This window comes from Typopeltis vanoorti, chromosome 8 (assembly GCF_054136105.1).
Source record: "Typopeltis vanoorti isolate ZY-2024b chromosome 8, IOZ_Tvanoo_1.0, whole genome shotgun sequence".
NCBI classification, from domain to species: Eukaryota; Metazoa; Arthropoda; class Arachnida; order Uropygi; family Thelyphonidae; genus Typopeltis; species Typopeltis vanoorti.
This window is the reverse complement of record NC_143556.1, coordinates 15266986-15280131: the sequence shown is the minus strand read 5'-3', so window position 1 is coordinate 15280131 and position 13146 is coordinate 15266986. Positions and strand designations below refer to the sequence as shown.

The following is a 13146-nucleotide window of genomic DNA, read 5'->3' as shown; positions in this document are numbered from 1 at the left end:
TGCGTGACCAGTTGCAAGAAATATCTGCAAACGTAGTGCTTTTTAATTGCACTTGACGAAAGTTTCGATATTCACGACGTGGTTCAGGTTGTTCTGTTTCTTCGGGCTTGCGACAACAATATGAATATTACTGAAGAGTTCTTGGAAATGATTCTCATCCATGGAACCACTACAGCGGAAGATATTTATTACGCCGTGTGGATTATTTTGGAAAAATACCAAATTCCTCTGAACAGGCTCGTATCTGTGACAACCGATGGTGCTCTAGCAATGACAGGCAAAAATAAAGATTTTGTACCAAGACTTGCAGCAAAGTTAAAGGAAATATATCCAGACATTTCAAAACTGCATTCTTTCCACTGCATTATTCATCAGCGGGTCTTGTGCTCCAAGCATTATAAATGAGCAGGTAATCAAGCCTGTGACAATTACAGCGAACTTCATCCGATCCAGAGGCGTCAATCACCGCCAATTTCCACAATTTCTTAAAGACTCGGAGAGGGAATTTGAAGGGCTACCTTATTATACAGAGATTTGTTGATTATCTTGTCATTAGTTTCTAAAAAGCATTTTTCTACGTTTAGAGGAGATAAAAATTGTTCCTAGAAATGAAACAGTATAATGTTGCATTTCACAATGATCAGACATGGGTTCAAGATCTAGCATTCTTAGTTCATATTACAGGACATTTGAATGATTCAAATGTCAAACTTCAGGGTAAAGATCAGTTAATAACACACACACACATGAGATGTTTTATTGATTGAAAATGATTGTTCAATAGTGGGTGCGCATATTACTAAAAGCTATCAACCTGGTGTATGCAACACTGAGCTCACTGCTACCTTTCACAGAATGAAGAAACTCAGATGTATGCAGAGGAATTATTACAGTTGTTAATAACAATGCAGCAATAGTGACTGACGAGGTATCGGTGCGGATACTAAAAGCATTCAGTTGAACTAGCTATTCCTTGATTTTCAGAACAGGGAAGATTCTCAAGGAATAAGAAGAATGTATGGTAATCCCATTGTACAAGCGTGGTGCAAAACCGATATATCCAACTACTGACCAGTCAGCATATTTGGAGAGAGTGCAAAGGAGAATGTAAAAAATGATATCAGGTTTGTAGAATACAGATTATGAAGAAGAAGATTGATAATTTTTAGAGTGCAAGTACTTGCAAACAGGTGAAAGAGGGGTGTTATGAGACTTACAAACTTCTAAAAGTTCCATACAAGACTACAGTTAATGGAATTTTTCATTTTATGGATGGTGGGAAAGGACAAGAAGGCATCCTTAGAAGATGAGAATGAATGCCACTAAGAAGGGGGGATGATTGCTAAGACAGCTCCAGGGAGTCTGGGACTATTCTCCCAGACTATCATAGTTGTTCTTTAATTTATTAACACTGCTAAAACACTCCTGCCTCTGAAAGGATTATGCCAGGGAAACTCTGGCATAATTTATTAATTTATTATTTTCTTCATAGAAGGATTCATTTCAGAAATAGGATTTGTTTTGTCTCTTTACATGAATAACATCTACGAAAGAATATAATCCTACTGCACATTATTACCATGGATGTTTTGAAGGTTGGATAATATGTAAACCCTCCAAAACATGAAAGTTTCTCAAACCAGTTTAGTAATCACAGTTTTTTTTAACATTTCTTCCACTCTGCTGCGCTTTTTATTCCTTAATAGGATATTAAACCGTCAGGCCGTTTTAGTTTTATCTAACGTCTATATAAAACAGTGGAAATATTTCAGCACTTGGCTATATGGAAAAGAACATGTTGTGTTAGCTGCAAGTTGAATAAAGTTGTGGTTACTAGGGATGTATGGGCTCAATTTTTTGCATTGTAAGTTGTGAATGCGTGGAATGAGTTACTGAAATCAGTGGTGAGTGGTTTGTCTGTTAATGGGTTCACCTAAAATTATGATACATTGCATGAGACTTCAGATTCCATGAAGGCATCCATACAACAACAACAATAATAACTTTTGGAGATAACACGGGCAGGTAAATCTCCACTAGTAGCAAATCAGAGATAGCTGGCCCAATGCTATCATCAATTTTAAGTAAAAGAGATCACTAAGAAGTTCTGGTGTAGCTATTAAGTCAACACAATATTTTTTATGGGGGGATCTTACTCACAAAAAGTTTCTTTAACCAATTGGTAGTTTTGATTTGTTTTAGGAAGTCTAGGAAACCCTATTTTAGAGATCAAAAAAGGAACTTTTTTAAGCCACTGGGAGGTGATTTCATACCAGACTATGAAATTGATCTGCCATCTGAAGACAATCACAAACATTCATTTCCACGGTGGGATTCGAACCACAGCGTATTACTTGGAGAGCAGATACGCTGACCAGAGCGGAAGACAATATGTTACTGTCTGAATTAGTGTAAGTTCTAAGGTCGATTTTCTTCGCTTTATGGGACGAATAATCTGAGTATCTGGAAGGAAAAAAATGACTTGCCCATGCCAGAGATAGACTGATTCGGGAATTAGTCGAAGCAAGACATAAGATAAGTATCCCTAGTTCGTGACTAATACTGAACTTAGGTCCTTCTACAGGCAGCTTAGTGCTGTGGATGCAAACGTCACCTCCCTTGAACTACACAGGTTATGTTAACATTTATTTTTTGTTAATAATATTTTTTCATATTTTAATATATAATCTTTATTCAAATTTTAAAATTTTAAACTGGTCGCTATTTGTTTACTCTTCCAATACTAATAATAATAATAATAATAATAAAGCCCACCTGTCTTCTTAAAGATAGCTAGAGCTAACAGAGCTATGACTTCGGGAATAAAAGGCATTAGAGAATGTAACAACAATAATTAGAATAAAGATTCATTTGACTCAACAGATGAGACATTCTTACCTACTTTATGCTATATGTATTCTTTTGAATCGTCATAAACGTACAAATCTAAGTTCATAGATGTCGCAGCAAGTTAGCAGGTAACTATGAGCTGCCTATTCAAAGTAAATATTGCTAACAGAAAAGAATATGGATATGGTTAGTGATCCTGAAGCGCATTTTGAGGAAGAATTATTAGATTGGAACATAATGTTTTATAGATTGTGTCGGGTAGTTTTTACAACTTTTCTAGAGCCACCTGTGGTAAGCCTTTTGTTTTTGTTAACTAAAGAAACCTATTTAAAGTCTCGAAAAGCGTAATAATACACTTTCCGTTTTAGTTTGTCATTCCAGTTTTTAGGGCTTTCGATGTTTGTTTGACGTTTTGATGTTGGTAGGTGTGTAGCAAGTGATACATCTGTGAAGTTAAAACTTATAGTTTTTATTACAAGTTCGACCACAAATTTGAATTACAAGTTAAAACTTTTCTATTTGTTTTAGCAAGCCGTTATTGGCGTATGATGAACTAGATATTATTGAACTTTAAATATTTCAACAACTAGAGAATTATTCTCATTTCTTAATTAAAGTTATACGATGTTTATAAATTGGATATCCCATTAGGGACTGCGTTTTTATTGGTATAAGTTTTTTTTTCTTTCGTTCTTTTTTCTGTATTTTAGACAATGTTCCTATGTGTATTAATAAAAAATGTGGGTGGGAAATATAGCGACTCTTTTCGACGATGCCTTTTCGTTAGAAAGACTTGACGGTCCAGGACAGTGCTTTTTATTTTTATATATTTTTTCAAAGATTTATGAAACTGACCCACAATAAAGAGTATTCCACATCGCATCGCATCTTAACTATGCTCTCTCTCATACACAGCAAGACCCCGAGGGGAGTAGGATAGTACAATAAGAGGGTAACTCCAAACTTCACTTTCCAAAAACATTTTAATATCACTGCTCCCAGTGATATTAAGCTGAAATTTCTGATACGAAAATATGAAAAGCTACTGTGGAAATCTCTTCTTTTCAGTTTAAAATCTGATACTTGTCTCAAGACATTAAGCAAATTTTTGGAATGCAGCGAAGTGTCTGGAGGTCGATTTGCTTTTGCCTCGAGGCTGTGGTATCTCTTGAGTCATTCACACCCCATTGAATAACTTTTGTATTATATTGCACATAAGTTCATATCCCTGGATATCTCTTATAAGTTAACCTCCTTCAATATAATAAAGTTAATATCAAACACAATTTTATTAAAATTTAAATACAACATATGGAAAAAAAAAAAACCTCAAAGAACACAAATTATTTTTAAGAAGAAATATTTTATTTTATGCCATGAGTGTTCTTGCCATAAAGCATAAGATTTATTTTTATTCATAAGAATAAGGCTCACTATACATATTCTTTTGGAAGACCGGAATGAAATTGCCCCTGTGTACTCTCTATAACAGACTGTATATATATATATATGTGTGTGTGTATATATATATAAACTTAAAATCGGAATTATATCATTGAGACAGTTCAACAATATTAATTTTACAAATAAAATTTACCGAAAAAATTCAGATTAGAATCCTGTGTATGTTTAAAACTTATACAGTGGGTGAATTTTAAAAAATTCACCCACTCGAGATTATTTTATGTCCCTTCTGCATTAAACGAGTTCCTTCTGAATGGAAGGATGTGATACTGCCTGGTGTGAACCTGTTAAAGCTACAAATTGTGCAAGATACACTAATATTTTCTATTCTATTTCATTAAAACAAGCAAACAAGCTGATCATGACCTGCTAAACTGATTTCATAACCCACTAATGGGTCACAACGTCCAGTTTGAAAAACACTGGTCTAGGACATGAACTTTATCAGGACTTTTCAGTTGAAATGGGAAGTTAGCTGGCCTCATACAGTGCTGTAAGGATTTGTTCTTGGAAACTAGGATTTTACATCCAGTAAAACATACATTTAAACAGACTTAATTGCATATCATAAATCATGATTTATGATATGCAATTATGATTATAGTAAGCCATTTGGAGCTAGTGTGTTATGTCTGTTTAAATGTATATGTTTTACTGGATGTAAAATTCCAGTTTCCAGGAACAAATCCTTACAGCACTGTATAAGGCCAGCTAACTCCCCATTTCAACTGAAAAGCCCTGATATTATAATCATAACTGCATTTAACAAGCAAACTTATTTTAATATATTAAATGGTATTTGTGGATAACAGCTTACAGCTGACATAACTAATTATTGGCCACATCAGATTTTTGTAATATATATAAACTTATATTCATGAATATTAACTTCGATACTTAAATCATATGTAGAAGGTGAAGCACCTCCGTAGCGCAATTGGAAGAATGACAGTACGTTGCGCCCTTCGATTAGGAAAGGCCTAAGTTCAATTCTCATCATGACAGGAGGAATCTTTATATATGGACTTTTACAATTGAAGGCGAGTTAGCCAATCTTATACGGAGGTAGCGGGCTTTTTCTCCCAGAAACTCGGGTTTTTCATCCTGCATACAGACAAATCGGCCCTTCAGAACACACACAATTTACAGACAAAAAATACTAGCTGTGGTAGTGGTGGCCAGTGGATGGCATTGATGTGTGTGTGTGTGATTGGTAGTGGAGGTTCGGTCTCGTGGTGGAGGCGGAGTGTTTTATAAGGGGTGTCCTCTTGCGATGAGTCTTCGGACTCCTTGGAGGTGTCACGGATAATAATAATAAAGTTTGTGAAGAACAAAATGGCTTCCTAAAAGGAGATGATCATGCATTGATCTGGCTTTTACATTAAAAATAATAATATGAATCATGAATTCAACATAGAAACACATCTGGCATTTTTAGATTACCAGAAAGCCTTGGACAAAGTCTGGACCTTACTCAAGAATGTACATTCCAAATCAGCTGGTTGCTTCAATATCTAACATGTATCAAAACAAATGAATAGGTGTAAGAATAAATGAAAAAGTTACAGAATGGAAATCAATAAACAGGGGGGGAAGGGTCTGTCAAGGATGCCTAATGTCACCACACTTAATATCTATGTAGAAGAAATAGTAAAGAAATGGAACAAAAATATAAAATTATCATTTAAACTTGATTGTGGAACTATACTTAATACATCTTTTGTTTACAGATAACCCAAATGATCATAGGAAGTGAAGATGAACTCCAAAGATCAGTATACTCCTTAAACATAATTGCTAACATATTTTGAATACAAATATCAACTGAGAAAACAAAAATCTGGCTTTTTTTTTTACTTCTGACCATCTCCAGGCAGAAGTAAAATCATGATCAAAAATAAAATTTTAGAACAAATTAACTGTTTCAGATGTTCTATATCATATGCAAAAGAAGCTGACAGTTGATATCAAAATTTCAAACTTTCAAAAGATAACGGGGATGATCAGCAATCATTTCAAACCTTACAAAGTTCAAAAGCATACAGGAATAAGAGTTAAAAATTTTAACTTCTCTATTATATAGAAGTAAATTGTGGACCATAAAAACTGCAGAAGAAAAAAATAATAGAAACTGGAGAAATTAAATTCCTGCAAAGGATAGTAGACTATACTCTCTGGGACAGAAAAAAAAAAAAAAAAAGCACAGAAATATGTAAAGAACTAATCTGTATTCATAAAAGTATATGAATACCAAAAGAAGCTAACTCAACATATCGAAAGAATGGACAGTTGAAGGCTACCCAAAAAGACACTCCTATACCACCCAGTTAGAGAATGTAGAAGTCAGGGATGACTAAGGAAAAGATGAAATGAGATTGGAACAGGCCACTGGTCCTATTATAAATAGTTCTTGTGCAACAAAATGTCTTTTGTTCACAAGTAGTATAGAAGATTGGATTGTCATTGAAAGAAAAAAAAAATTGATGATGAATTTAGTCAATGACAAATCTGTACATACATTAAAAAAAAAAAAAAAAAAAAAAAAAATACAGAAAATTATGAAAACATTTGTAAGACGAGTTTTGAATTATGGAAGGAGCATCTAAGGCTCTGAGCCCAGTGTATTATATTATATACATACCCTGTATATATTAGACAGTCAAATTGGCCAGAGAATGTGTATTTAACAAGCAAAAATACTATTAGTGAGCAATTGGTGTAGTGCATGGTTGGAAGATTAAGTAGTGTAGACAGTTTGGTGGTATCTAGTGTCCTCCTGTGGTGAGTTCTTGGAAGTGTCAAGTGATGATGTTAATTGTGTGTTCCTAGTCTTCCTGTTTTGATGGAGGAAAGGGAAGTTCTGCTGCTTCTGTGTGAGATTGACTAATAAAGCTTGTGGTTGTAGTTACACTTCAAAGATAGTTTTTGGGAGATTAAACCTTGACCTTGAAATCAGTGAAGCATAACAAAAACATGTACAGAAAAAAATACTGAAAATTGTTCTAAATATTGAAATGTAAGAGGACAACATAATGATAAAATTATATAGTAACAGCATAACACTTATATTAGGAAAAATATTTACAGATCTGCTGGCAGATACAATAAAATTATTGTGCTGTGAATTTCCTCATGATATTGCGAAATTATTCGTCATAAATTACAGTTACTTCAGTTGTCTAAACAAACTGTATAAGCAGGATGAACTACAGTGGGGTCTCCTATGTCCCCTACTCTTGCAAATTATTTTATAGAACATTTTGAACAGCATATTCTCAATGTTTTTTTCCACTAAGCCATCTATTTGATCCAGATATGTTGGATGTTTTTTCTGTTTGGAACTCTTCCTTGTCTGAACATGATGAATTTCTTGAAAAAAATTATTACAGGAAACCGACACATACTGGTAAATATTTTAATGCTGCTTCTCATCACCATCCTTGTCAAAAATATGGTGATTAAAACTGGTGTACTGTTCACATAAGCTGTGTTCTACTGATTTCTTTTAAAGAATGAACTGTTATTTATCAGAACTACTTCCATTCTCTGATGGTTATAATACAAAAATAATTGACAAAATAATAATTAAGGCCTTCATCTTAATCCTCAAAGAAGTTTCTAGAATTTCAATTCCATATGTTAAAGGACTAACAGAGAAAATTACAAAACTTCTTTGCCTTATTGATATGAGTTTCTTTCTGTTCAGTTCATAAACTAAATTTTTTCCTGGCCTCTGAAAGACAAATATCCTCCTCTCTCTGATCTTGGAGTTTACAGGATCCCTTGTTCATGCAGCCTTTGTTATTATAGACAGATGAATTTTATTATTATTATTACGGGTATCTCCATGGAGTCCATTGACTCATTGTGGGAGACCCAAACTATCAAAACATCTCTCATACCTCTTCTTGAATTCATTTACAGACGAAGAACTCTCAACTGAGTCAGGCAATGCATTTCACTCATTCACCACTCTCCAAGCAAAAAATCTAGTTCTCACACCCTTGTTAACCACACTTTTCCTTAATTTCCAGGGATGACCTCTTGTTCTTCCATCACTATCACACAGCTAAAATATTTCCCCTGTATCAATGTTATAAAAACCTCTTAGTAATTTAAATGTTTCTATCATATCCCCTCTTCTCTGCCTATCAACCAATCTCTGCAATTCACAAGCTCTCAATCAATGTAGGGAACATTTTTTACATCACTCACCAACTTAGTCACTCACCTGTGAACTCTCTCCACAACCTCCTCATCTCCAAGGAATCCAGGTGACCAGACTTGAGCACAGTAATCCAAATGTGGAAGTATCAACACCTTATAAAAGGGAATAATAACCTCTTTATCTTTGGATGTTAGTGTGTTCTTCAATAACCAATGTGCCCTCTTAAATTCATCTCCCTATCCACCAACACTCCCAAGTCCCTAGCCTCATCAATCTCTTGGAGTACTGTCCCATCAATGTGGTACACAGCTGGTAATCTTTTAATCCCAAAATGCATAACTTTACACTTTTCCACATTGCACTGATATCCATTACCTTTTGCCCATTTTTGCCAGCTTATTTAAATCATTCTGCAAACTCTCATATCAGCTTGATTTTTTATTGCATTATCCAACTTTGCATCATCAGCAAATCATCTCCCGTCAAGCCATTTCCTATATCATTTATGTACAAATTAAATAATAATGGCCCAAGTACAAGAGCCCTGAGGCACACCACTGTTCACCTGCCTCATCCTAGACTCTGCTCCTCCATACACCACTTTCTGGTATCTCTCCATGAGCTATTCTCTTATCCATATCACCAATCTAGTATCCATTCAAATCTGCTCTAATTTGCGTGACAGTATTTCATGGGGTATCCTCTCAAAAGCCTTAGCAAAATCCAGAAGTATCACTGTGTAGCCATTTCCCTTGTCCAACTCAGATGCCATTCTATGTAAAAAGTTAATACATTTCTAAGGCAGGATCAACCTTTAACAAAACCATGTTGGCCCCTATAGAGTATCATATTCTGAACCGCCCATTCTTGAATTCTGTCCTTAACCAACTTTTCCAATACATTTACCACCACTCCTGAGATGGTGATTGGTTTGTAATTAACTACCTCAGTCTTAGAGCCACCTTTATGCAAAGGAACCACTTTGCCTTTCTTCCACTCCCTAGTTCTGGGACCATACCAGAGTTCAAACTTACGTTAAATAACCAAGTAAGAGGCATTGACAATTCCTTTGCACATTCACTCAACACCTGAGCTGATATTTCATCTAAACCTACAGCAGTGTTTGCATTTAAATTCTGCAACATATTAAGTACCTCTGATTTATTAACTTCAATTCTCACATTAGTTATTGCTACAGGTACAAAGATATCCTCACTTGGGTGATAGACTTTTGAAAAGTGATCACTCAGTAACTCTACTGTTACATCTGAATTGGTCACCTCAATACCATCAGCACCCACTAAGGTTATCCTTCCAAAGTCATTCTTCGTTTTACTTGCCACATTGCTGAAGAACTCTTTGGGATTACCCTTTATCTTCTTGGCTAAGGTCTTCTCATAATCTGATTTAGCTTTTCTTACTATGCTGGTAACCTTCTTAGCTTGAACCTTGTACTGCTCATGGGTGTACTGATCGCCTTTCTCCTTGTAAATTTTCTTAACATTTTCTTTTTTTGCAGATCAAGCCTGATACTACTACTCATCCATCTAATGCCTACCTTGTTTGTCTTCCTGACCATGGGAATACATTCTGATATTGCCTTCCTCAGATACCTGCTGATTATATCCCATGCACTGCTAACATCTTTCCCCTGCAATATGTTCTGCCATGGGATGGCTGTAAGCTCACTCCGAAGCTTGTTATAATTACCTAACTTGTAGTTCCGTATACACCCCTTCTTAAGAGAGAAATCCACAAATTTTGCAACCTCCCAAGTCAATACCACATGATTGCTCTCAGCAATTGCAGGTAACGAGGACACCTTACTTATGCATATACCCTCTGAATCTATGACCAGATCCAACACCCTCACATCATGAGTCCCTTCAGTTATGTGCTGTTTTAAGTAATCATCTCTTAGAAGAATTCTTCTGCTTATGAATTCTTCTGCTCAGATTTGTCTAGAACATCAAGAGTATATTTTACTTCAAGAGTCTGCTTCAAGATATGTTTTGTTTAGCTAGCCATACCTTAGAATACATAGAATTTATTTGGACAAAACTTAAATTATTATTATACAGGTATCTCCATGAAGTCAGAAGACTCATCACAGAAGACCCATTATTTACACAATACCTATCCTACCTCTCCTTAAACTCATTCACTGATGAAGCACTCACAACCACCTCTGGGTTGTGAGTGCTTCATTGTGTTGGCGAATGGGCAACACATTCGCCACTCTCTAAGCAAAAAATCTAGTCCTAGTATCCTCGCTAACCACATTCTTACACAATTACCATAGGTGACCCCCTTGTTCTCTTCCTTCCTGCCATGTATTGAAAAAAAAAGTCTTCAATGTTAATCTCATAAAATCCTTTTAACTTATGTTTCTATCAAACTCCCCTTTTTTTGCCTGTCAGCTAGTTTTTGAAGTCCATAGACTGTCAGTCTATTCTCATGGGGAGTATTCCATAGACCTACCACAATCTGTATGGCACCTTCTAGATCCTTTGCACCACTTCTTCATCCCATCAAATCCAGGTGTCCACTTCTGCATGCCCTATGTATATAAGGCCACATCTGGGCCTTATATACATAGGGGAACAATAACTTCTCTACTCTATCCCTGATTGTGTTTTTCATTGACACATAATCTGATGTGCTGTTTTGACTATCTAAGCAGTATGCCTTCTAAACTTCAACAACTTCCTGTCCATAATTCCCCCCCCCCCAAGTCTCTAGCCTCATTAGTTTCTTGTAGAAAAATCTTACACTAAAGTTTTCTTCTTGAAAGTTTAAAGTTTATATAAAGTTGTAAAGCTCACATTTGCAGTCCAAAAACTACTTCCTTAAACATTTCCAATTTTGGGAATTCATCCTAAGTGTGTTTCTTAATATGATTATTAAATTTATTTTTTTGAATTCTAAGTTGTAGATGGGGTTATCCTCCTGCAGTTGTTAGCGTATGCTGTCACACACTTACAGTTTAGTATTGTCTTTATCTCTTTACAACTTGATTAACATGGTGAGGATATCTAGCTGAAAATTCTACAAATAATTTTTTCCTAAAATAATGTTATCATTAAATGTTTAAAATATTATGACAGGAATTGCATCTTTGTGGTTGGTTCACCAAGGGCTGTTCAAAGAGGGGAGGCAAGAGCAACACCATCATAACCTACTAAGCAACTAAGGCAATTCTTAGGAGCAGTAAATTTGGAGGGCAGAATAAACCAGCAAAATTGTATCTCATCCAATAAAAACACCATTTTTAATTGTGCAATTAAAATGTACAATTACAATTAAACATTGTACAATTAAAATTTACAGTTGTACATTTTAATTGTTCTCTAACATTGGTCCTTTGCAAGAGTAATGTATGCAATTTCCCCTTCACACGAAAAAAAAAAAGAAAACAATTTTAGAAGATGTCAGTTTTTGTAAATATTAACTTAGAAGTTATTGAAAAAAAATAGTTAAGAGCTAGAAGGCTTGAGTAGGGGGCAGAAAAAACTGTAATAAAGGATATTATGAATTCATAATTTCATAGCCAAAATAATTTGACCAGGAGCTTACGAGAATACAATCTTCATCGCAGTTGCCTTGGTATGCTCTATTTGAAATACTTCTAGCAAGTTTCTCCTCTATCCTTACTTGGCCAGTATGTAAAATTATTATTACTACACCCTCTTTGGAGTCAGCAGACTTCATCGTGGGAGGTTTATTCAAATGACAACACATCTATCATACTGAATATTAAAATCTTGAACACTCCTTGCATTAACAACATATTCTGGTAATGCGTTCCATTCACTAATAATTCTCCGTGTAAATAATCTACTCCTTGCATCATTCTTCACCCCCACTCTTACATAACTTCCAAGGATGGCCTCTAGTTCTTCCTCTCTCGATTAATGCATTAAAAAAAATTATAAATATTATTTCTGGAAAATTTTCCATGTTATTTCTCTAAATTAATGTTAATTTTTATGGCTATTTTGCCTATTTTTCTTTAAGAGTACCTTTGTGTAATGTCATTGACTTGTTACTCAATTTATTTAAGGCATTATTGATATTTTAGAGACATGGATAAATGGAAAATATATGGAAGGAATAATTTTGGACATACCTTTGTAGGATGTTTGAGGTTGTCTTCTTTTGGAACAGCATCAGGCATATGACAGTAAACATTTATATAATACTGTGAAAGTATAACTGAACGGAAGTGGGGAGGCCGGAAATGTGGAGATAGAAGAAAGTGGGAGTTGGAATTGTGAGTTTTCTTCAACCTCTCTCCAAAGGTATGTGAATTAAAAATTGATTGTTGAAGGATTCTTTGGTGGGGAAAAAAAAAAAGAAAAAAAAAGAGAATATTTTTAGGGGAAAAGAGAAGGATAGAATATTTAGGGGTGCGGTGGGAGTCCTACCCCCCTAGAATATTATGGGAGTGGAGTCCCACCCCCATAATGTTCTATCATCATACCTAAGATGATAGAATATTTCTTCCTCCTTCCCCCCCCCCCCAAAAAAAAAGAATTTATAGTCCATTCTTGGGCACTCAGTTTTTTTTATTCACATACCTTTTGTTTTATCTGCAATTCTGACTTCTTCTTTCTCCGAATCCCCTCCCTCCTTTCAGTCATATTTTCGCAGTATTATATAAA

The 13146-nt window shown here is 35.0% G+C and overlaps 1 protein-coding gene across 2 annotated transcripts in view; it reads left to right on the top strand.

The window, feature by feature from the left end:
- The first annotated feature begins 3017 nt into the window (after positions 1-3017).
- sws (patatin like phospholipase domain containing sws) overlaps positions 3018-13146 on the top strand; it is a 945916-nt gene continuing 935787 nt past the window's right edge. For both annotated transcript variants that reach the window (XM_090396526.1, XM_090396525.1), the window contains exon 1: positions 3018-3141. In XM_090396526.1, coding sequence (XP_090252652.1) covers positions 3028-3141 — 114 coding nt within the window. In that variant the 5' untranslated portion in view covers positions 3018-3027. The remainder of the gene's footprint in view (positions 3142-13146) is intronic.